The sequence below is a fragment of the Rhincodon typus genome, chromosome 8 (genome assembly GCF_021869965.1).
Source record: "Rhincodon typus isolate 14 chromosome 8, sRhiTyp1.1, whole genome shotgun sequence".
Taxonomy (NCBI): domain Eukaryota; kingdom Metazoa; phylum Chordata; class Chondrichthyes; order Orectolobiformes; family Rhincodontidae; genus Rhincodon; species Rhincodon typus.
The window spans coordinates 47627073-47653589 of record NC_063339.1 but is presented as its reverse complement, the minus strand read 5'-3'; the positions used below and the strand labels follow the sequence as shown (position 1 = coordinate 47653589).

The following is a 26517-nucleotide window of genomic DNA, read 5'->3' as shown; positions in this document are numbered from 1 at the left end:
TATGTGGGTAGTGTTAATGCAGCTCTAGTGAGGTGCTTGCAGCGCTGTCAGAGGAGGTGTCAGGAGAATATGAAGAAGTAAAACAGGCTATTTTGAGTGCCTACAAATTGGTACCAGAAGCATATAGACAATGGTTCAGAAATGTCAGAAATGAACCAGGTCAGACTTGTATCGAGTTTGAAAGAATTAAACAGCAACTTCGATAGATGGATGAAGCACTAATGATAGAAAGGACATATGAGAGTCTTAGAGATGTTATTCTGCTGGAGGAATTTAAAAACTCACTTCCAAAAGTAATAAGAACTCGTGTTAAGGAACAGAAAGTTAAAACAGCGAGAAGAGCTGCAGGGATGGTGGATGAATATGCGTCAGTGCTTAAACCAAAATCTAACATCCGACAGCAATTTCATTCCATGAGGGATAGAAATTGGGAAAGAGGGAGATCCTTCAATGAAAAACAAAAAAAAATCACACTGGGAACAATTTACCACATGTGCAAAAAGAAACCCAAGAGAATGGAAAAGAGGTGAAAGACCTCAGGTGTGTTCACTGCAATAAGGTGGGACACACAAAGTCACGGTGCTGGTAGGTTAAGAAAGGCACTGGGAAAAAAGATGTGGTAAAAGAGGCTAAACCAGTGAGTTAGTTGAGGTAGTGAAGAAAATCCCAAGAGAAGTCGAGGAGCTGCAGAAGAGTGCATAACCTAGTCACGGGCTGGATAGTAAGATCGCACCCAATCTTTTCAAAGACTTCACCTGTATGGGTAAGATTTACTCGGGTAGAACAGGGGAGTAGGTGAAGAAGTTAAAATATTGAGAGATACGGGAGTTAATCAGTCTCTGATAGTAAGAGATGAAAATATTTGCACTCCTTCTGAAATATTGCTGGAGAAAGTGATCATCTGTGGAATAAATGGAGAGAGGATTAGTGTTCCCCTGTTTAAGATAAGGCTAGAAAGCCCAATCAAGACCTGGGAAGTGACAGTGGGAGTGATGGAAAAATTAGCTATTCAGCTATACAGTTTGTTTTTGGAAACAATACAGCTGGACCACAGGTATGAGTGATGCCCATTGTAATGGAGAAGCCAAAAGAAAACTACCCTAGAATTTTTCTGGACTGTATGGTGACAATATCCCACAGCCATCAGTTAAAACAAGAAGGGAAAACAAAAGAGAAAGTTTGAAGCAACGTTAGACATAAACTTGGCAAAAACAGAGTTCACGAAACAGGAAGTGACATTCTTAGGGCACAGCATTGGATACGGATGGATGACACCAAGGAATGTGAAAACGAAGGCCATCGAGGAATTTCCAAGACCATCTCTGAGGAAAGAAGTGCTACGATTTTTAGGATTAAGCAGATTCTACAGGAAATTTATACTAAACTTTAGTAGCATGGTGGCACTGTTGACGGATTTATTAAAAAAAAACACGCAATTTCGGTGGATAGAACAATGCCAGGAGGCATTTGAGAATTTAAAAGCAGTGTGAACCACTGCACAAGTTTTAGCCATGCCTAATTTTTTTAAACCCTTCAAGGTCGCCATCAACGCAAGCAATATAGGTGTTAGACCTGTGTTGTTACAGGACAATGATTGTGGAATTGAAGGGCCAATCAGTTTTTTTTTTTTAAAAACTCAATATCCACCAGAAAAAATATTCAACCATTGAAAGTAAGTTATTGAGTTTGGTAATGGCCTTAACAAACAATGCATCAAAGACAATTGTGTATACTGATCACAATCCTTTGACATTTCTGGAAAGATTTAAGGACAAGAACACCAGATTATTTTACTGGATTCTTATGTTGCAAGCATTTGATTTATGGATTGTACATGTTGCGGGTTGTGAAAGTATTATTGCGGATGTTTTATTGCAAGTTTAAAAAGAAGAGTATATAAGGTAGAAAAGGTGTCTGTGTGTGAATTAGTATAAAATGTGTAAGTCTAGGTTAATGAACTATGGATCTCGTAACATAATGAAGTTAAGGTTTTAAAAAAAAAAATGAAGCCATCTTTTCACAATGATGGTTCATTCTTTTAGTGCTTGTGGATTAGGAGGTAGTAAGTTAGAATTTGGTATTTGTGAAATTGTAGGGGAGAAAGCATTGTGTGGTCCCTTTAAAAGATGATGTGCTTTTTCTATGGTTAGAGATTTAAAAAGAATGTCTGTGAGCAGCAAATTGAAAGTTTGCAAATACACAGAGAGCACCAGAATTGAAACACTTGTATCAAAAGGCCATACAGTTAGCGGGCCAAGCAGCAGTTTTTACCAAGAAAACATGTTTTTGAATTTAGCCAATCAATTTGAACCAGGCCCTTAGATACCAAAGACCAATTAAATTTAAAACTGATGGTTTTGACAACATAAGATGAATCCTATTGCAAGAAATTGATATGTCATCGAGGGTATAAAAGAAGGGACAGTTGGGCAAAGTCTGGAGAGCTAACTGCCAAACACCAGAGTTAACAACCCTCAGCTTTCAAGAAAGAATTGCTGGCTCTAAGTCTTAGAGAAAGCACTATCTAAAGAACAAAGGTACCTATGGTACAACTAGTGAATATTCCTGACAAAAGAATCAACTGAGAAGGCACAGAGCATGCCAGAAGACATGTAACCTGGCTGCAATTTCGAGAGGCTAAATTCTATTTTTTTAATGTAAGCGGAACTTGTATTTATTGGAACATCATAACATTAGAATCTTATTTTTATTCAGTTATAGTTAGTAGTTAGAAGGGGTTTATTCAGTTTGTTAATAGTTTAGTTAATTTGTTCACTGTTAGAGTTATTGTTACCTATTGATTTTAAAGAGAGTATCAGTGAATTATTTTATTTGACCACTAGAAGTTGCTGAAAGGCAAGTTACACCACTTTCCTCTCACTTTTTACAGATTATAGGGCAAGGTGCTCCTTTTTGGGTGTTTCTGTTATAGTTCTCAGAAGGGGGTCACCCTCCACTTTACAACATTAATAATGCTAACACTTATCGTGACAAGGGGCATTACGTTTTAAAATAAGTGCGATCTTCTGTTGTCTGTATTGAGCAACTAATTAGCCAAGGACCAAATCTATGAATTCCAATGGTCAAAATGGCTGCATTGGAGACAGGACTGCTGACTAGCATCATAGCATGTTAAAATTAAATAAAAAATCTCTACCCTTTCCATCCTAAAATGTGATTATTTCAAACCTTTGGAAACCTAAAGATAACCAGAAGACAAACCGCTTCCAAGTCATGGGAACTCATTGAAACTGAGTCCTAATGCCAGTTTAATCACCTTGCTAAAACTGCACCAACCCCATGTGGCATTTGTTTGCAGGTTGTTATTGGATACTGGGGTGATCTTCTTGAAACTTACAAAGTACTTAAATGAGTAGTTAGGATAGATGAACTTAAAATCTTTCCCCTGGTTGGGTAGTCTAGAGCTGAGGTCACAAGTTAAAAGTAGGGGGGGGTGTCACTTAGGCCTGAGATGAGGACTTTATTACACAAAGGATTGTGAATCTTTGGAAATCTCTACCACAGAGGGCTGTGGAGGACTTTTTTGTGTATGTTGAGATTTCTAATTACAAATGGCATACAAGATTGTGGGTATGATGTATAAGTGAGATTGAAGTGAACGATCAGCTGCAATCTTTTTGATAGAATTACAAGCCAGTTGGACTGAATGGCCTATTCCTGTTCTTCTGTTGTGGAAGCTATCAAGTTTAATCTCTCTCTTGTCTATAGCAGAGATCCCGATAGGAATTCTCTTGAATCACGTGCTTCCAATGGCTGAAGACCTCCTGCCAGAGGCTAAATATGGCTTTTTACCTTCCAAATTAACCTCTGGCATGGTCTTCATTGCCAGACAAATCCAAAAGAAATATCAAGAGTAAGATCAGGAAATCTTCTAATAAAAGCAAAATATTGTAGGTGCTGAAATAAAACTGGAAAATGCCAAAGAAACTGTAGATCTTGCAAGATTTGTAGAGAGAGAGAGACAGAGAGAGAGAGCCAAGTCCAGTGGCTTTTCTTTAGAGCCAGAAACTCTTCATTGCATTCGTCAACCTGAAATAACTGCACAGAGGCTGATATCCTGTCACCATGTCACCCTGTATTTACAAGAGCAAGGTCCTTGACACTGATCCAACTTTCTATGAGCCAGCTGAGCGAACAGAACCTCTGAGACTCCTGTTTATATCTGTCAATCAAGGCTCCCTGACTGGACCAAATTAACAGCCCCAATTAGGGAACTTATATTCTGAGGTCCAGCTGGCTGACCTTGTAGCAATCACTACACAACCTGATCAATGCAGGTAACTCAGTAAATTGCAAGACTCGGCGAATTTTGATTCCAATGATTGGATGCCCAAGAAATGTCAGCACAATCATGCAACTCTTTTGACTGGTAAATCTGAAGCAGATCTCTTCAAAATCCTGACTGAGGTTGAGCAAGGCTAAATGATAGTCTCCATTTCAGTTACCATCTTCCTGATGGTGGCTATTCACTTCATGTTAGGTCATACCAGAATTCCAGAAAGTTTTGTTTCAAGCTTGACCAGGTTAATGTCTTTTCAGACCACGAGAAAACCAATACCCAAATTAACATCAATTTGGATTACTTCTATAATGTAATTATGTAATATAATTGCCACCATGTTGAACTACTGGGAGCATCTTCAAAGAATAGATCAGGTGTGAAAGGAATCCTTGGTCTAGCGTATTTGAAATCTATATGTTCAGAGATTGCTGAAGTTGGAATAAACAAAAATATTTTGACCACTTGATCAGTTTTGGATGTCAGCCACGCAACAACAGGCTTCATGCAACAGACAGAAATACTGTTGCTTCTAAAAACAAATGTGTCAGGAGGTCTTGAAGTTTGTAGAACAACGTAAGAAGTATGCTCTTGATAATTCCTGTGGTTTCGCCTAAGACAGTTTTGTTCTTAGGAATATTATTATCTGATGTTTCTTTCAGTTATGGATAGCCTTAAACTTCTTAAAACTACATTTGCTTTCTTTATGATTGTTGAGATCGGAAGGAACCTTGGGTTTTCTCTGATGTTCTCGGTGTGAAATATCTCAGTAAAATCAAGATATACTTGTTAATTATGTAACGTGCTTAAATCCATAACTTTCCAGTCATAAGAGATGCTTGTCAGCCATTGGCAATTGTTTTATTTTAAATGAGTTGTAATAACAAATCACTCAACATTCCAAATGGTCAACTATATTAACTTCATCAGTGAGATGTCCAATTCAAGTGTTACTTACTTGTTATTTCCTTACGCATGAGTGCTCTTGCTGGTAAATATATGTTGAAATATAGTTCTTGTTATGAGCATCATCAGAACGAGGACAAAGGCGGTTCTTCACCATTTTCTGCAGTACTTAGGGATTCCAGAGCCATGTTAGCATCATCCAAAGAAAATTTTTTAAAAGATATCCTCAATGTTCAGGCAGTTTTTTTTTTTTGCTAATTTTTATTTAATACCCTATGGGGTGAGAGGAGCTTAAAAAAAGGAAGCTTTCAAATACAGAACTGCCTCAAGTTTCACTAAGATTATTCTCTTTCTTAAAGGCTAAAACTGTTTGCTTTTTGTTTAGATGCAATTCTAGCTGCCCGCGAATCAAAGGCAACACGCGTGAAAGAATTGCAGGCCAAAATTGAGACTTTGACACAACAAATTGAATCATTGGAAAAGGAATACAATAGGCTGGAAAAAGAAAATGCCTCTCTGTGGTAAGCATATATTCATGATATATCTCTCAGAGCCATGCATTATGCAGCATTGAACAACATATTCAACAGCACCTTGGTGGTTCAAGTATTTTTTTTTCCCTCAATGTCTCAGTAGGAGACCATGAAACTGCCATCAATTGTCATAAAAACCCATCTAACTCACTAATGTCCTTTAGGGTAGGAAATCTGCATTGATGGGTGTAAAGAAAAGCAAGTGATACGTGCTTCCATAATGCACAGCTTTTAAATTAGAACATATCATGAAGAGAAGGATTGAGTGTGAGCATAACAGCAGCCTCTGTCAAAGCTGCTCCAGTGATAATGAACAGTCTTTTCTCCATGGATTAAGGATGCACGTTGTCTGTCTCCTGCTGGTTAAATGCTGTTGCTTCTGGTTTTATCCTGCAGGAGAGCGATGGAAGTATGTCAGTAAATGTTTGGGTGACGTGCCTGTTATGGAATGAATAGCAGTAAATATGTGCATGCTGAGAGATGTGAATGTAAGGCTTGCAATAATGCTTGCATTTGAATGTAAAGTGAAGCTATGAATAGAGGTATGAGTTATTATTGCGAGAGGTTGTTCTTAGTTGAGTGAAGTGGGATAGTAAATTAAGCAAAAGTAACAGCCAGTGGTTCAATGGTTTAATTTTCGCAGTTGGAGACTTACTTGTTAGTCCCTTACGCATGTGTGCTCTTGCAGGTAAATATATGTTGAAATATAGTTCTTGTTATGAGCATCAGTTGTTTGAGGTCAATAAATCTGTGCTGCTGCATCCAGGTCTTCTGCTTAGTTATTCTACTTGGTTTGACTGCAACAGCCATCTGTCTGCTTAGATATGATCTGGAAAAACCTCCTGGCTCACTATGGACAAAGGACGTCTCCTTCACTGCTGTAATCCAGTACTGCAGCTAGGAGCTTGTGCTCTATCCTGCTGTGCCATTAGCTAGACATCTTGATGCCCTGAATAAATTCTCTAGCCACTTGCTGAAATCTCAGAATGTACACCCCTGCCTTAAAAGAGACACTATGTTGTGAATGGTGCTGAGCACTGCAATTTTAAGCAAACCAGTGGAATGGGTCATCAACAATGTTATCAAGTAGCATTTAAACAATGATAGCTTGCTTGCTGAAGCTCACTTAGAGTTCTGTCAGAGCCACAAAGCCCCTGGCTGCATTACAACCTTTTGTTTAAAAAACATGGACAAAGAGCTGAACTCGAGGTGAGGAGAGAGTAACTATCCTTCAAATCAAGGCAACATTTGAGTATAACATCAAGGAACCCTAACAAAATTAAAGCCACAATGAAACCTCTTCATTAGTGAAAGTCATATCTAGCATAAATAAAAATGGCTGTGGTTGTTAGAGGTCAATCATCACAGTCCCAAGACATTGCTGCAAGAGTTCCTCAGAGTATTGTCCTAGGCCTAAATATCTTCAACTGTTTCATAGTGATCTTCATTCCAACATAAAGTCAGAGGTGGGGATATGATTACTGATGATTAGACAATATTTAACACCAGCCACGACTCTTCAAATAGTGAAGCAATCCAGGTCCAAATTCGGCAGGACCTGGCCAAGTAACATTCGTAGTGCACAATTGCCAGGTGATAAACATCTCCGAGAACAGCGAATCCGCCAATCTTCCCTTTACATTCAATGACATTACCATCGCTGAATCTCCCACTGTCTCCTAATCGTTATCCTGATGACCAGAAACTGAAATGGACCAGCTAGAAAAGTGCTATGGCTACAAGAACATTTCAGAGGCTAGGAAATCTGCAGCAAGTAACTCACCACCTGATTTCCCAAAGTCTGTCCACTATCTGCAAGGCATAGGAGTCTGATGAAATGTTATACACTTGCTTGGATAATTGCAGCTCCCACAAACTACTCAAGAAGCTTGACTCCATCCAGGACAAGGCAAACTGCTTGGTTGGCACCCCATTCACCACCTCCGGCATTTATTTCCTTCACCACTGATGCACAGTAGCAGCAGTGTGTACCATCTACAAGATGCACTGCAGCATCCAAGCAAGACTGCTTCAACAACACCTTCCAAACCTGCAATCTCTGCTGCCTAGAAGGATGAAGGCAATGGATACATGAGAATACTGCTCATAACATATCTTCAAGGGAAAATATGTATGGAACTCTATTGTCTTTCCTTCATAGTCTCTCAGTCAACATTCTAAACTGATGAAATAATGAACGTCTGAATTAGAATGAGAATCAAGCCATTTCGCTCTTTGTGTCTGCTCAACCATTTGGGCGGCATGGTGGCTCAGTGGTTAGCGCTGCTGCCTCACAGCACCAGGGACCTGGGTTCGATTCTGCCCTCGGGCGACTGTCTGTGTGGAGTTTGCACGTTCTCCCCGTGTCTGCGGGGGGTTTCCTCCCACAGTCCAAAGATGTGCAGGCTAGGTGGATTGGCCATGCTAAATTGCCCATAGTGTTCAGGGAAGTGTAGATTAGGTGGGTTATAGGGGAACGGGTCTGGGTGTAATGCTGTAAGAGTCGGTGTGGACTTGTTGGGCCGAAGGGCCTGTTTGCACACTTGTAGGGATTCCAAGACATTTGGTAAGATCATGTCTGACTTGATTGTGGCTTTTATTTTCTTGTCTATTCCCCACGTCCTTTAGCTCTCTTGTCAGTTAAAAATCGAGTAGGAAACTCTCTTCTGAACAACAATGGGTAAAAGCTAGCTCATCGTCACCTTCTCTGATTAGAGATGGGCAATAAATTCTGATCTAACCAGCTATGCCCACATCCAATGGAAAAATAACTTTTCTTTTGAAGCTCCCGCATATTATATATGTATAAAAACACTTGGGATTTTCCTTAATGCTATTTGCCAAGGTCATTTAATGGCCTGTATTAGCCATCATAACTCCATTTTTATGTTCTTTCATGCTTTCTTTATATTCCTCAAGGGCTTGGTCTGTCTTCAGTTTCCTAAACCTTATGTATGCTTCCTTTTTTTCTTTCTAAGCTCACAATTTCTCTTCTTTTATCCACTGGTCCCGAATCTTGCCATCCTTATTCTTCGCTTTCACAGGAGCATGCTGGTCCTGAACTCTAATCAACTGGCCTTTAAAAGATTCCCACATGACAGATGTGCATTTACCCTCAAATAGACACCCCCAATCTGCATTCCCCAGTTCCTGCCTAATATTGTGATAGTTAGCCTTCCCTCCCATTTTACCTGAGGTCTACTCTTATCCTTTTCCATAAGTAACTCAAAGCTTACAGAATTATGGTCACTGTTCCCAAAATTCCCCCCCACTGAAACTTCGATCACCTGGCCAGGATCATTCCCAAATACCAGGTCTAATATGGTCCCTTACCAAGTTGGATGATTTACGTATTGCTTCAAGAAACCATTGTGAATGCACCCAACGGGTGGTCACCCCATCTTTTTGCTTGACCCATGGGTGTGACCACATCTCTAAAACTCCAGTCAATGACACTTTCCGCTTCCTGCATGCTCATAAATGTGTCCAACTGCCACTCCACATGGTCTCAAAGGAGCTGCAGTTGGATACACTTTCTGCAGAGATGTAATGTCAGGGATGTTCAAACTGTCTCTGATTTCCCATATTCCACAGGGAAAGCATACTACCCTCAAGTAACTATTTTTAATTAAAAGTAAATTTTTATTAAAATTAATTTATGGCTAACTAGATGGTTCCCAGTGTTAGATTTTCACTTTTAAAAATACTGAATATACTATATTCTATAAACAGTTTAGGTGCTACTCTAAATCCCCAGTGCAGTACTACCATACTACTAGTCTAAATCCCAATACTCTAAACCCTTATGGGTATGAAAAAAATGAACGGAAATTGAAGCTAAGTATAAAAGAAAATCACCTGACCACTACTTACCAATCAGGAGTGAAAAGAAAAAATGCTGGAGTGAAGTGTGGAGGGGCAGCATTTATGCAATAGTGGGAGGGGCAACACTTGCCCCTTCACTACCTCCCTGCTCACCATCCAAGAGCCTAAAGAGTCTTTCCTGGTGAAGCAGCATTTCACCTGTACCTCCTCCAATCTATTGCATTTGCTAGACCTAATGTGGCCTATTCCACGTTGGAGAGACCAAACGCAGACTGGGTGACCGGTTTGCGGAACACCTCCAGTCTATGCACAAGCATGACCCTGACCTTCCCGTAGCCGGTCATTTTAACGCAGCGTCCGGCTCACATGCCGACTTGTCTGTCCTTGGCATGCTGCAATGCTCCAGCGAATCACAGCGAACACTGGAGGAGCAACACCTCATCTTCAGACTAGGCATTTCACAACCTCTCATCTCAATATATTGAGTTCAACACCTTCAGATTGTGAACCCATTCTTTCCCTTTCTTTTAACTTTGCTTGTTACCTTCTCTGTCACCATGTCCTTTCTCCCCTCCAGTGGGACTATCTGTTCTTTCCAGTCTGGCAGTTCGACACACCATTGTTCTGCCATTCTCACATTCTGATCACTTAGTCTGAACTATCAACATCCTCTCTTCCCCCAGCACTCCAACAACCGCCCCCCACCCCCCCCATATTACATAAATGCTGCCTCCTCCACACTTCACGTTAGCTCTGATGAAGAGTCATCTTGACTTGAAACGTTAGCTTGCTCTCTCTCCGTGGATGCTGCCTGACCCGCTGTAATTTCCAGCATTTTTGCAGTAATTTGCGCTTACCAAGCAGGAGCTTGTCGGTCCATAACATTAATTTTAAATTTGTGATGTCACAAAGTGCAGCTCCCACAATACTGCCCCCAGATTCTGCATTCACACCCACAATAAAACCTGTGTTGTACCCTGACTTGATATAGTACAGACATTAATATTTGGTAATACTAATGAAAATCACACGGAAAGTCAGAACAAAGTAATCGATGCTGAAAGCTCATTATCATGGGTTAGTTATGATGTCGTGTTTGTTTGATGGGGGAGGGGAGGACATCTTAAGGTGGAACATCATGACCACAGTAAAAAAGCTTTGGTGATTGAAATTCAGTACGAGTGGCCCCCGAGATGTCGCCCAAGATTTTAGGTGTGGCATTCAGGCCTCCGGTCCAAGCAGTGGTGAGGAAGATGATCACATTCCTTTGAGGATAGGGGGAGGTTGATAAAAATGGTGATGGCAGGAAGCATTTTGTCACCACTGGGAGAAAGGGACGTCCATGCCATGAGATTAAATCCCAGAACATGGCTTTACGGCTGGTAAAAGTTTCATTACTTTAAACAAGGTAAGGTCATCAAGGTAAGAATCTTGCCTGCACTTCAGTGACTATCTCTTCTTATCTACAGCTTCATTGCTCCCATATTCTGTGCCCTCAGTTCCCCTTACTTTCCTGTTATCACACTCACATTCCCTGCACTTTTCCAATCTTAGTCCCATTGCAATCTTCACTTCTCCAAATCAGATGCTCGGTTTACAAGACTGTCAGTTTCACTCCTTTCTTGGCGGAGAAGGACATGTAGAACATGAGGCAGGAGATATTGACAAGGGGAGGTTGGATCACCTGTACGCCCTGAAGAAAATGGACAGGGGCCGACTCATAGCCATGGCAATTCACAATATAGACTATATATTACACAGAAATTTTAATATTTTGTTCTCTCTTTCCCCTTGTTTCTTCTCACCTGACACAATGTGCTTAGCAAACTGTAGCCGTAGCAAGCACCAGCTTAAGAGATCAGAACCACTTATACTTTTAAAGGGTAGGTGAAAGGAGGGGTCCAAATGGTGAATCACTTGGCCATATTGTGAAGGAACTTGGACAGGGGAGTTTAAAAAAAAAAGTGTGCCAGCTCAGGGTGCATCAAGTAACTCTGCAGAAAACAATTCATTGTAGACATCAAGGTCCCATTCTACCGTGGAAAGCTGCTGAACATACAGAAGTAAATCTGAGGTAACAAGGTGTAGAGCTGGATGAACACAGCAGGCCAGGCAGCATCAGAGGAGCAGGAAAGCTGACGTTTTGGGCCTATGAAGAAGGGTCTAGGCCTGAAACGTCAGCTTTCCTGCTCCTCTGATGCTGCCTGGCCTGCTGTGTTCATCCAGCTCTACACCTTGTTATCTCAAATTCTCCAGCATCTGCAGTTCCTACTGTCTCTAAATCTGAGGTACATTGGATTTCCTGCCGCAGTATGCTGATGGCTTAGCATGAAAAGGTTCAGCTCCAGTTTTTGCTGCATGGAAACTGTTCAATCCAACAAGAAGCAACTTGTCACCTCTATGAACATGACATTGACAATGAGGCAACCTCTGATGACAACTCAGGCAGCTAATACAGCAGCTCCTACTAGTAACATGGAGGCTCAAAATGCTGTTTCTTTGCTCTGAATTCCAATGTTTGCTAAGGTTTCCATGACATCATATCACATCACTGCAGCATTCTCTTTTGGAACAGCACAGTAGAAGTGCTGAGAATCTTAAAGGTGACCTTGGCTTCAGGGTGAGCAACCTACTGTTCTCATCCAGGATGAAATATGTGCGCTTCTTTGCAACCTCTACTGCTAAGGCCTTGCTCTGTGCAACAAAATCCAGTGTGCCAAACTGCCCTGAACCATATTAACATAGTACAATCTGCCCTTGGTGCCCAGAGGTAATGGAGATTGCCAACCAGTGCTGGCAATCATCAAAACAACAGCTATCGGGGATATATCATGTAGGATTGCATTTAAGGAATCACGTACACGATATGGACATTAGGGATTATTTTTTAAAATCCTGTTGAATATTACTTCCTCATGAAATTAAGTTACCTGACTAACTTATTTCCTTTTTTTTTTATACAGTGTAGGTGTTGATGGTTGTAGACAAGGGAGGACTGAAGGAAGGCAATAAAATTACATTAAAGATAGAAATAATTGATAAATACAGTACATTTGGTATAGCAGAGATGGAAAATATGGTTCAGGTAAAGAGCATTCAAGTTGCTTTCAGCTGTATCAGTTTGGGGCACTGGTGATTTACACAACTTTAGCTGTTCATGGTTGGCACAGTGGTTAGCACTGAATGCCTCACAGCATCAGCGACCTGGGTTCAATTCCTGCCTTGGGTGACTGACTGTGTGGGATTTGCATGTTCTCCCCATGTCTGCGTGGATTTCTGCCGGGTGCTCTGGTCTCCTCCCACAGTCCAAAGATCTGCAGGTTAGGTGGATCAGCCATGTTAAATTGCCTCATAGTGTCCAGGGATGTGCCGACGAGGTAGGTTAGCCACGTAAATGTGGGGGTGGGGGATAGGGTCTGGATGGGATGCTGTTCAGAGGGTTGGTGTGGATGCGATGGACTAAACGGCCTCTATCTGTATTTAGGGATTCTGAGATTCTTCTGCACGCTCCTCTTGCATCAGGTGGAGAATTGATTTGGGGCTGATGAACAAAGGGAGTGGCCACTGGGGGAGAGAGGGTTGTTGGTGGTGGTAGGGTGTCGAGCCAATAGGCGAACTGAAAGTGGAAGAAATTGAAACCAGGGGTGAAGAGAGGTGGGTGGCCGGGGCGGTTTCTGGGACTGAGGCAGAGGTAGGGATCAAGCTATTGGGTCCTGGGAAGAATTTGGGATTTGAATTTTGTTGAGTTGGTGGGTTCAAATCAGTAGGGCTAGAGGCAATTGAGTGGTTAGTGGTCCTGAGGTAGAAGGGATCAGGGAGAGGTATAGTTGAAGATACAAGGCAATTTGGGGTAAGTTGTGGGGGACAACTTAATAATTATCCAGCAGTTAAACTAGGTTTTTAATTCTTCAATTTATCCTGGCTAATCATTAATGGAAGCCAAACACTCCTGAATTCTATGATGTTAGGGAGATGTTTGGAAGGTTGAGATGTAGGGGGATTGTGCTTTAAAACCTCCAATAGCCAATTCACAAGGAGCCACAGTGATTGGGAATCAAAGGACCCCGATAGACAATTCTCGTCTGCTCTGCTGCAATGACTATGTGGCCATCGGAATACCAAATAATTTTTTCTATGCCATTGACTACATTAGGATTAACCACTTTTTTTCATCTTTCACTGCTATTTTCTCTATCATTCCTTTTCTCAGTCCTGTACGACAAAAGGAAGGAGTACAACATGCCGACGTTGTCGTCTTATTAAATGATGTGATGGACAAGCGAACCAGTGACCAAATTACATTGAATGAAACATATGACAATGTACGAGATATTCAACAGAAAGTTATTTTTATAAGGAAAGATATCACAAGTTTGAAATATGCGCTAGATGAGAAACGGAGAAAATTTGAAGCAGAAAAAGAAATCCTGACTGCAGAGGTAATTTCTTGTTATAGTTTAAAGAAAAATGAAAATTAACAAAAATGCATTGAACCAGAAATTTAAATGCAGAACTTAATTGATTTTAATTCAATAAGTTTCTCTGGACGTTTTATGTATCAGCTACCTCTAATTTTCTTTGTATTTGTACTCCATTTCCTCCCCACCTACATGCAAATCCAGAAGATTATGAGTTTAATGCACACAGTTAGAAACTCCATTTACTATAAGTAGATTCCTGCTATGCCGTGTCTATTAACAGTTGTTGGAAATTAGCCTGGCATTCAAAATGAGCCTATCTGCCAAATTATTATAAGTATGTTGAACAAATGTCCAAATATCTGGATTTCCAAATGACCTCATCATGGCTATTTGGCTGAGCTACAAGATTGCTAATGGATTCGATTCAAAAGGAGTATGTTTGCACATTTACAAAAAGGAGTGCTAGCTTTATTTGATTGACAGCTTTATTTGATTAAGAATGAGAGAGGTAAGGGAGGAAATTGCTGGGGCCTTGAGGAAATTCTTTGTATCCTCACTGGCTGCAGGGGAGGTCCCTGAGGATTGGAGAATAACCAAGTTGTTCCTTTGTTTAAGAAGGGTGGCAAGGATAATCCAGCTAATTACAGGCTGGTGAGCCTTACGTCAGTGGTAGGGAAATTATTGGAGAGGACTCTTCGAGACAGGATTTACTCCCATTTGGAAATCAGTGGGTGTATTAGCGAGAGGCAACATGGTTTTGTGAAGGGGAGGTCGTGTCTCACTAACTTGGTTGAGTTTTTTTGAGGAAGTGACAAAGATGATCGATGAGGGTAGGGCAGTGGATGTTGTCTACATACTTCAGTAAGGCCTTTGACAAGGCCCCTCATGGCAGCCTGATACAGAAGGTAAAGTCACACGGGGTCAGAGGTGAGCTTACAAGATAGATTAAAAAAAAAACTGGCTCGGTCATAGAAGACAGAGAGTAGCAGTGGAAGGGTGTATTTCTAAATGGAGGGCTGTGACTAATGGCATTCCTCACGGATCAGTGTTGGGACCTTTGCTGTTTGTAATATATATAAATGGTTTGGAAGAAAATGTAACTGGTCTGATTAGTAAGTTTGCTGATGACCCAAAGGCTGGTGGAATTGCGGATAGCGATGAGGACCGTGACTTGGGCAGTGAGATGGCAAATGGAGTCTAATTCGAAAAAATGTGAGGTAATGCATTTTGGAAGGTCTAATCCAGTTGGAAAATATACAGTAAATGGCAGAACCCTTAAGAGTACTGATAGGCAGAGGGATCTGGGTGTACAGGTACACAGGTGGAGAAGGTAGTCAACAAGGTATATGGCATGCTTGCCTTCATCGGCCAGGGCATTTAAAAATTGGCAGGTAATGTTGCAACTTTATAGAATCTTAGTTAGGCCACATTTGGAGTATTGTGTTCAATTCTGGTCGCCACACTACCAGAAGAATGTGGTAGCTTTGGAGAGAGTACAGAAAAGGTTTACCAGGATGTTGCCTGGTATGGAGGGCATTAGCTACAAGGAGAGGTTGGAGAAACTTGGGTTGTTCTCACTGGAACAACGGAGGTTGAGGGGCGACCTGATCGAGGTCTACAAGATTATGAAGGGCATGGACAGACTAGACAGTCAGAAGCTTTTTCTCAGGGTGGAAGAGTCAGTTACTAGGGGCCATAGGTTTAAGGTGTGAGGGGCCAGGTTTAAAGGTGATGTATGAGGCAAGTTTTTTACACAGAGGGTGGTGGGTGCCTGGAACTCGCTGCCGGGGGAGGTAGTGGAAGCAGATACTATAGTGACATTTAAAGGGCGTCTTGACAGATACACGAATAGGATGGGAATAGAGGGATATGGTCCCCGAAAGGGTAGGGGGTTTTAGTTGTGATGGGCAGCATGTCAATGCAGGCTTGGAGGGCCAAAGGGCCTGTTCCTGTGCTGTAATTTTCTTCGTTTCTTTGACAGATGGACACAGAAAACAGCAGCAGGAATTAGGCCATTCTGCCCCTCGATTCCGCTCCACGTTTCATTATGGTCATGACTGATCATCCAATGCAATAGCCTGTTCCCACATTTTGCCATATCCTTTGATCCCTTTAGCCCAAGTGCTAAACCTAACTCCTCCTTGAATTCATACAATGTTTTGGTCTTGACCACTTTCTGTGGTAGCAAATTGCACAGGCTCAACACTTTCAGGGTAAGGAAATTTCTCCTCATCTCGGTACCTGCCCCCACCATCAGGAACATCCTTCCTGCAACTATCCTGCCCAATCCTGTTAGAATTTTAAACGTTTGTATAAGATCTTCCAACCCACCTATACCATTCTCCGGAACTCCAGTTAATACATTCCCATAGTTTCAGGAATCAGTCTGGTTAATCTTCACTGGACTACTCCTTCGGCAAGAAAATCCTTATTCAGTCAAGGAAACGAGAACCGCACACAATATTCCATAAGTTATCACCAAGGCCCTGTATAATTGCAGCAAGACATCCCTGCTCCTGCATTAAAATCCTCTCGCAATGAAGGCCAACATAACACTTGTCTTCTTTATCTGCATGCTTATCTTCACCTAGTAGTTTGTGAGGTCACCCAGGTCTTGTTGCACATTCCCCTCTCTCAATTTATAGCCATTCAGGTAATTGGCTTCCTGTTTTTGCTGTCAAAGTGGATAACCTCACATTTATCCACATTGTATTGCATCTGCCTTGCCCATCACTCAACTTGTCCAAATCATACTGAAGCATCTCTGCATCTTCCTCACAGCTTGCCCTCCCAATCAGCTTTGTGTCATCTGCAGATTTGGAGATATTATATTTAGTTCTCTCATCTAAATCATTAAGATGTATAGTATGAATAGCTGGGGTCCTAGAACTAATCTCTGCGGTACCCCACTAGTCACTGCCTGCCATTTGGAAAAGGACCCAATTCATTCCTATTTTATGTTTCTTGTCTTCCAACCAATTTTCTATCCATCTCAGTACACTGACCACAAGCTTTAACTTTACATGCTCTGATGTAAGACTTTGTCGAAAGCCTTCTCAAAGTCCAAGTGAACAACATTCACTGGTTTCCCATCATCAACTCTGCTAGTTATATTCTCAAAGAATTCCAGTGGATTTGTCAAGCATGATTTCCCTTTCATTAATCTACACTAACTCTGTCCTATCCTGCTATGTTTTTCCAAGTGCTCTGCTTTTTACAATGGACTCCAGAGTTTTTCTCAATACTGACGTCAGGATGACTGATCTAAAATTCCCAGTTTTCTTTAAAGCTTTCTTGTTAAATGGAGGGGTTATAAGGTTGTAATAAAATTCTTTATTGTGTTTTCAATGCTGATTTGTTTACTTGCCCAAGATTATATGTTAAAAGAATGAAAGCTTTTGTCATTGATAACATAAATGGCTGTATGTGAATGGTACTTTGTGATGGTAAGATGAACATTATTTTCTTTTCCTAAAGAGGATTTTCAAAGTGTGTTTGCTTATATTCTCAGTTGCATGAACATTTCATACACTAGCTAGTGGCTATTAGGTTCTGTACATACTGGATACTGAACAAAATAGGTGTTGATGTTGCATCATTGCTTGGGGGTAATCGAAGTGGTAAGAAAATGTTGGAGCAGGCATAATGTAATGAAACGGGGCATGAGAGTGGGCGAGGTATTTGGTATGAAGGGGCAAGAGGAATATGAGGTGAAAGAGAAGAACACAAAGATGGGAGAAGGTATTGACAGGACATTTCAAACTTAACTGTCAAAAGATAATCAGACTTTACCGCAAGCATCCCTCAAAATTCATGGACCGACTTATCTGTTGATGTTCCTACAAGCTTCAGGAACCCACCCTATACAAAAAAATCCATGGGAATGAAAATTTGAGCTCCAAGCAGGGATTTAAATTGTGAACCCAATGCCACTTTAAACATAGGTCAGGAATTATAGCAGATCATGATCCAAACAAAAATGGAAGATATCGGGAAGTGGAGCTGAAATTTTAAAATGCAACACCTCCAATTTCATTCTTCTGACAGGGTTTTTTTTCAGCGTCAGAAGATAAAAATTCAGCCTTTGGTGAGTTTAGTTCATTTCTTGGCCCCAGTTGTGTGCACTAATTTCCATCAATTTTATTGAGATTTGTAGGAAAGTTAGTGAACATGGCCAACAGAATAAGTCTCGGAATAGAAGCATGTTGCCATCTAACTGCCTGATCCCCTCTGCAGAGAAAAATCAAGGCTGTCTTTGTAGGTCGAAATCTCCAGAGGAGAGATTTTTGTTTGCTTGAGTATAGGTGTTACTTGAACTTAGTTTTCAACAAAATGCTTAAACTCAGCATGGTTGTTATAAACATAAAGTTTGGATTTTCTTTTATTATTTTAGCTTGAAAATGTTCAACTTCTGGTTCAGAATCAGAACGCAGCAAATGTTGAGAAGAAAAGAAAACTTGATGAGATGAATATGGAATTGCAGAAATTGAATGATAACTTGACATACCAGAAAGTGGTAAGATTTACAGTTACACTTAAAACATCATCAGTGAAAAAGCAAAGCATTGTAGATGCTAGAAACCTTAATCTGAAATCTTAACAGAAAATGCTGGGAGCTTTCACATTAAAATTAAAAAGAAACAAAGAAGTGAGTGGGCAGAGGTAATGATCTGAAATTGTTGAACTCCATGTTGTATCTGAAAGGCTGTGAAGTGCCTAATGAAAGATGAGGTGCTATTCCTCAGGCTCATATTGAACTTCATTGGAATGGTAAGTGACAAAGTTCAGAATTGAAATGAGAGGAGAACTTTATACAGGAGACTAGAAGCATGGGAGTCATGCTTGAGAACTGAATCAAAGTGCAGCTGATCTCCACCAAGTACCTCTGGTCGGAACTATTTCTCTGATGTTTTGACACAGATTATCCAATGTCAACAAAATAATTGTAGCTGGAATATTTTGAAATGATAATATCTCAAGCTATCAATCATTGGTTTATTGTTGGCACATGTACCTTTGAAATTAGAGAGTCTGATAGCAGCAGGGAAGAAGCAGTTCTTGAATCAATCTAACAAATATACAAATAAAATACACAAAATGCTGATATTTGAATTGAATCATTTGGCCTGGGCTTCAGACACTTGTAGTTATGTACCTACTATGAAGTTGCATATTTTTCGATATGTTACATTTGAATAATGTGCTTGTAACACAACATTTCTCCATATTTAATGTATGAAGAGTACATACTGATTTGGACTATTTTTCTGTTGTAACTTCTATGTATGTATTGAGTCTTTTCATGCAAAGTATTTAAAAACGAATCAGATTAATTTTTGATTCTTTTTACACCCCAGCTATTGATTGGACTAATAAGCACATGGAGTTTGGGGTCGTGTATTGAGATGGAAAGAAAATTGGTTAGCAGACAGGAAACAGCAAGTAGGAATAAATTGGTCTTTTTTTGAATGGCCGGCAGTGACTAATGGGATACTGCAGAGAGCGGTACTATTCCAATATATGTTAATAATTTAGATGATGGAACTAAAGATAATATCTCAAAATTTGTAGTTGACACAAAGCTGAGTAGAAGGGTGAGCTGTGAGGAGGGTGCAGAGATATTGTAGTGTCACTTGGACAGGCTGGAGGAATGGGCAAATACATGGTAGACGACATGGTGGATAAAGGTGAGGTTATCCACTTTGGCAGCAAACATTGCAGAGTATTATAGCTGAAAGAACATATGGCTTTAGTAGAAATTCTTACTTTTGTTGTTATGCTTTTTAATTTAGCCCCAACTGCTCATACTTCTGATGCCAAAATTCTTACCTAGCCCTAATTATTGTCATTGTTATGTACATGATCACAACTGGATTCTTCCCCTCCCATTTATTTCCCCTCCAGCCTTGAGTAGATATCCTGAATCCTGGAACCAGGAAAGCAACACAGCCTCAAAAACAAGAAATTGATGGAAAAGCTCAGCAGGTCTGACAGCATCTGTGGAGGGAAATCAGCGTTAACATTTCAGGTCAAGTGACCCTGAAGCATTCCAGTGCTTAAAGCTTGGCATCTCACTCAGGGACACTGAGCTGACCTTTGAGTCACAGACACTTATTGCAGAGTTGTTTACTTTGGATTACACCAGCATAACACATACTGCAGCCACAACATATCACCTGCCCAGTCTTCTTTATTACATTTTAATTAGCTATTTTAAAATTCTAATTAATGTATTTGGTTTTGCATGTGTTTATGTTCTTCTTTGTATATGTTCTATCTATCCTTAATTCAGATACAATAAATAAGAATTACTCACTGGTCAGTCGTCAACCTGGTTCTCTTTAATGTTACACCTCAACTTTTGTTCGACTTGTGAATCTACACTGCTATGCTCACACTTTACAGCTTCAAAGCTTTTCTGCTAACAACACTGAAGTATTTCACTTTTTACTTTTCTGAAGTCTTTCTGTTTACCCCCAATTCCCATTGACTTAAATTTTGCTACCTCTCCTTAATGCCACAATCTGGGGAAGTAATTGACTGAACAGGACATAACTGGACAATTTTACCCATTGTCGGCAAGAGGTTATGGTGTATAACTAAACTGTTTGATGCTATTGAGATGTTGTCAGGACCCAGACAGTTTGCTATATTTAGTTCATTAAGCCCTTTCTTAATGTCATGTGAAATGAATCAAGTTGGCTGCAGACTGGCATCTGGGAAGGAGACTGACATGGATTATCCATTTGCCACCTTTTGTCTAAAGATGCAAATCGTGTGTTAGTGATAACTGAGGACTGAAACATGGTGTTTTAGAGGGAACCAGCCCTTGGGGATACAGAAAACAGAAAGAAGGAGACTGTGATAGCAAGGTGTAGAGCTGGATGAACACAGCAGGCCAAGCAGCATTAGAGGAGCAGGAAAGCTAACGATTCGGGCCTAGACCCTTCTTCAGAAAATAGAGACTGTGTTTGTTAGCTTCATGCTGGAGTTGGCAGAAATGGTCAGGGATGATCTAGTGAATATAGAAGCTGGTGAGTGCAAACAGAAGATACGAGGAGACCTAGTATGGTTCCATAATTGAGGGAAAGTGGTGTAAGCAGAAGTAGGGGAATTGAGACAAACATGGTCTTGCCAACCATGATGCGGCTGAATGCTCATTAAACAGAGGGGGAAAGTATATCATAAGTGCTGGTGTGGAGGTTTCAAAGTAAAAATGGTTGCACTGAAGATGAAGGGACTTGGAGAATTTGCAGGAAGTTGGCTGTGAGGAAGGGTTTTTAAGGGAGCTGTGGTAGTGGGCTTTCATGAATATCCAATCATAGCTTATCTGCAGAAATGAAGATTCATCTTGTTAATTAATCCTGACTGGCCACTACTGTCTAAATTTTTAAAATTGAGCAAGACACATCACAATGTATTACAAATATCATTTATTGCTTATTAGATGACAACAGCTTTCAGGCACATGTGTTTTATTTCTGTAAGAATAAAGAATTATGTATTTTTAGTATTAAAAAAAAGTATAATTATAAGATCTTTCATGTCAGAAAATATCCACAAATATATGGGTGTGAGACTGAAAAATGATGTTACTAAGAGTGAATTTGGGAGCAGTGTAGAAGTGTAGTACACAGTGCTGTGTAGAAGCTTTTGAAGATGATGAAGCACGCTGAAAGAGTATTGAGCAAGGTCAAGGTAATTAAAGGCTTTGGTACCAGTGATAGAGCAGATGTAAGGGAGAATCCAGTTTAATCTAAATTCAGAAGTGAAGAACAGCGAACTGAAAAGATGGGCTGAAGGCTGTAATTTAATCTTTTTTGAAAATTGGTTCATACTTATTAGGATGATTAATTTCATATTTATATTTCCATTTGTACTTGATAGAATAATTTTAATTTAAATCACTGAGGTGAACTGTACAATCTCCCACTTTTTGCAGGTGCATGAAAATCTGGAAATGCAAATAAAAGATTTGGATAAGAATGAACTCAATCTTCAAACAAATTACAGTGAAGATTTGGAACTAGCTGAACAACTAAATGCTCAGAAGTAATAAAACAAAGCCATTACGTGAAGTATTATTAGAAAGTTCATTATAGAATGATACTGATGCTTGCACAAATTTAGTCATAGCTGAAAGTTTTTTGTTGCTGGGGATGGGGTGAAATGGATTAGTGACCAATAGAAGGATGAGGAAGGGATGGTGAGGGATGAGAGAGTGCGAGACCATGGGAGAGCGGAGAATTAAGGGTAGGGTGATGGAGAGAGGAGATGAGGGGTGAAGAGTAATGTTCTTTCTAAGCTACATGACTGCGAAGGTTCTCACACAAGTTGTCCCTTTAACTTGCCTCATGTGAATGACCCCACAAAAGGGATTGCTAGCTAAAATAAATTTCTGAGGGACTCCAGAACAGAATTTGGAGGGTGCATTCCTGGGGAGTAGAATTGAGAGGTGAAGGTGGAGAGGCAAGAGTTGGTGGATAGGAGGAGGAGGTAAGAAGGAAATATGATCATATTTGCTTCAAACTGGGGAGAAATTCAAATGTTGCAATTTTAATTCCAAAACACATCTGAAATTATAAGGGATGGATTCCTGGAACTTCCTGGAACTTCCATGGCTAATTAGGAACAGTTTTGTTTTAATGTTATAAAAGATAACTGCTTTTTTGTTTGAATCAAAGTCTGCACGCTTTGTATAGATCCAATCTAGCGCATACAGTGATTAATCGTCTAATGTTATTCTTTCTTAGCTCTTATAACAGGTTATAGGATTTGCTACTTAAGCCATGACTGTGTTTTATATAAGTTCGGTATAAGTTCTATATAATTAAATCGTTATGTGGGGTAATTTAATTGTCCACATTTTGAAAATGTGCTTAACTTTATTGTTGCCTAAATAATTTTTTGAGGCATGTTGCTTATGTATTTTATTTTCAATAGGCAGTACCTTACTAAGGAACTAAGTAAACTACTGGAAAATTTAAGAGAAGAAGCTGAAAGTCTGGACATACAGATCTTAAAGGTTATAACTTTTGATTAATTAGAATAAATAACTGAAATTCTCCAATTAAGAATGTTTAGGATTAAGTTATTTCTGAATTTCAGAATTTCATGGCTTATCCATGACATGAGAATGCATAACCATAAACTAAAACACTAAAAATATTTACCTGAAATATTAAAAAGCTGTTTTTTCCAAGAAGTAATAATTAAAATTGTTTGATACTTTCCAGTTATCCAAGTATAGTATCTTCCGCGCTTCTGTCTCAGAGTATTGTCCTAAAATGATGCTTTGATCTGCTTGAAATATTTCCAGACCTCTGGTGTTTCCAAGCAGTAGGTGTCAGAACTAAAGAGATTACATTGTATTTTGATAGCATCAATATTATTGCCTACTTCTGAGATTAAAACAAAATTCTGAAATAACAACAGGTAATGCTTGGCAATACTTTCTTCCATCAGTATTTGAAACAATAAACAATTTAAAGTCTTAGCTGGAGACTCAGGCTGGAATTTTAATATTTACAGGAAGGTTTGAGGGAGAGAAAAGTGCAACTGACCTTATTCAGAAAGCCTCTGGATCAAAATTAGGCAGCTAAGTGATGAGTGATGCTGGACTTTTTTTTACTGGAATTCCAAAGCTCGACCAAGAAACCCTGATTGCTTGGAATTGATGGCAAATCAAAGTCTGGCTTCTCCAACACTGAGTGCCGTGGCAGATGGCATGGCTGTGCCAGGACACCACCAGCTAAACTCCCAGATGGAGGAACAGAGTCGCGAAAGATATGTTTTGTAGGTTTTCTGGGATTGAGGTTCACAGAGTTGAGGGGCGCGGTCAGAGTGGTGACTTACCCTGAGACCACCCTGCTTGTCCAATGTTGAGTCCCTCAACCTTGCACAAATTAATGCTGATCAAGGGAACCTCCTCTCCTTCCCCTAACTGATAGTTACCCACATTGGTTCACATGTGGTCCCAACCAAAGCTGAGGGAATTGTAGCCTAGGCAGGCTGAAGCACTTAAGTGGTTGTTAATTGACCACATAAGGTCCTTAATTGGCAGGACATTGGGAAAGGCTATCATGGACCTTGCTGCCCAGAACTTAATTTCTGAGGTTGAGTATAGAGGATGAGTAAGTTTCCAGTGCCAACCCACCCAAATATCTGCCCTTCCCGCTATTTCTCAGGAGGGAAAATTTCTGTACTCTTTGTCAGACCTATTCAACTCTATTCAAAATGTTCACTTCTTCCTTTCATTTCTAGACAGACCTTTTGTACATTTCCAACATTCTTAGTTTCTGTTTACTTACATTGGTTAGGACGTCAGTTTGTTCATAATTTCTGTTTGATATACTAATCTTTGAACTCTGAGATGTGTGGTAAATCTAGCTTGAGTTCCCTTTTCTCAATAGAATTCTAATACAAAATGTATTTGGCCACTTTCAAACTGAAACACTAAAGAATGATTGAAAAAGGAAGAACCAAAACTGTACAAAAATAATAAAACATGAATAGAAAGAAACTGATGTATTTGTTTACATCAGCATCTAAACAACTAAACAATCCAAAACACATCTCCTTACACAGGTTGTCCATATATTTTTGAGAGATGTGGTATTTGATCAGTTTCCTATTGTCTTACTTGGCCTACCGCATTATTCTTCTTGATTTTCCTCCTCCTCCATGATATAGGCTTATAAAAATATGCTTCCAGGACAATATTATTCCTCTTCCCAAGAAGCTCTCAACATAAGTCTGAGGCTGAAAATTTCGCAAAAATCTCACATCGACAGAAGCATTGAGAATTGATTCAAGGCCCCTGTATACAGAATGCCAGAAAGAAATACAAGTTCTCTTTCTCAGGTACAGAAATTTGATAAATCCTTCAGATGCAGAAACCTCCAATTGCTTCCAAGTCTGAAGGAGGGTCACTGGACCTGAAACGTTAACTCTTGCTTTCTCTTCACAGATGCTGCCAGATCTGCTGAGTTTTTCCAGCAATTTCTGATTTTGTAACTTCCAATTGCTGCCTGCTGTAGTTGAAATGGCAGTACTGCGTCTGAAATTTATCTTGAATGCTCTAAATCTAAAAACCACATCAGTGAGTTTCAACAATCTAAATAAATGAACTGACTGGAAATTCAAGTCGGAAGATTGTCGGAAGGCAAAAGTGCAAACAAATTTTAGGATTAAAAGCTTTCAAATTAAGTGTTTGAATTATACCAAAATTTGTATGCAAGTTCTAATTTTATATATTCAGTCAAATGATCAACGCCTTGCACAAATTTCATACCCTGTACAATATGCTCAGATATATATAACTATGAGGCAATAGTGATTGCCCTTGATATTAAGAAATTATTTGAACTGCGTGTAACACTAAGGTACCCTAGCAAAATTGAAGTAAATGCGAACAAAGCAAAAACCCATCCATTAGTTGGAGTCATACTCACACAGAGGAAGATGCTCATGGTTGTGGAGACCAATTATCTCAACCCTTTGACATTGCTGTATGAATTCCTCAGGATAATATTCTAAACTCACTATCTTCAGCTTCATCATCAATGATGTTTCCAGTCTCCCCTCCTCTTTTCCCCAATCCTCACCTTGTCTCACCCAAATCTTAAGGTCAAAAAGTAGGCATGCTCACCAGCATTTGCATGTACAGCAGGATCTGGACAGCACAGTGGCTTGGGCTGATAAGTGGCCTTGGGCATTCATGCTACAATGACCATCTTCAATCAGAGGGAATCCTCCTCCTCCTCCTCTTGATATTCAACAGCATTACCATCACTGAATCCCCATTATCAGAATTCTAGGATTTCCATTGACCAGAAAATTAACTGGTGAGTCACATAAACACTGGCTTAAAAAAAAAGGTCAGAGACTGAGAATTCTGCAAGAAACAAATTACCCACAGCTTCCAAAACCTGTCCATCTACAAGGCTCAAGTCAAGTGTGTGATGTAATACGCTACACTTGGATGAGTGCAGCTTCAACAATACCGAAGAAGCTTGGCACCAGATGAAAAGACCAAACCACTTGGTCGAAAGTAAATAAAAACTGAAAGACCTGCAGATGCTGTAAATCAGGAACAAAAACAAAGCTGCTGGAAAAGCTCAGCAGGTCTGGCAACATCTGTGAAGGAAAGCACAGAGTTAACATTTCGGGTCCGGTGACCCTTCCTCAGAACTCAGCAGTTCTGAGGAAGGGCACCGGACCCGAAAAGTTAACTCTGTGTTTTCCCTCACAGATTTAGCCAGACCTGCTGAGCTTTTCCAGCTGCTTTGTTTTTGTTGCACTTGGTGGAAAGTTAGTTTCTCGTAGTCCTTTTCATTTTAGCAGTGATGTCACTTTGTTGTCTGCAACAGTTGTTCTTCAACTTGATGGTTAATCAAGTGGACTTAGACAATTTCTCGTTTTAGAATTCTTTCTTTTAAGTTTTCTTGATTTTTCTGGCAAACACATGCGCGCGCACGCACACGCACACACACACACACACACACACACACACACACACACACACACACAC

General features: G+C 40.0%; 1 protein-coding gene across 1 annotated transcript in view; it reads left to right on the top strand.

Annotated features, from left to right (window-relative positions):
- The window catches only part of ccdc175 (coiled-coil domain containing 175), a 76328-nt gene that overhangs the window by 20364 nt on the left and 29447 nt on the right, over positions 1–26517 (top strand). The window contains exons 4-8 of the mRNA XM_048600120.1: positions 5592–5727; positions 13775–14003; positions 18379–18501; positions 21928–22037; positions 22929–23010. Of these exons, the coding sequence (XP_048456077.1) occupies positions 5592–5727; positions 13775–14003; positions 18379–18501; positions 21928–22037; positions 22929–23010 (680 nt within the window). The remainder of the gene's footprint in view (positions 1–5591; positions 5728–13774; positions 14004–18378; positions 18502–21927; positions 22038–22928; positions 23011–26517) is intronic.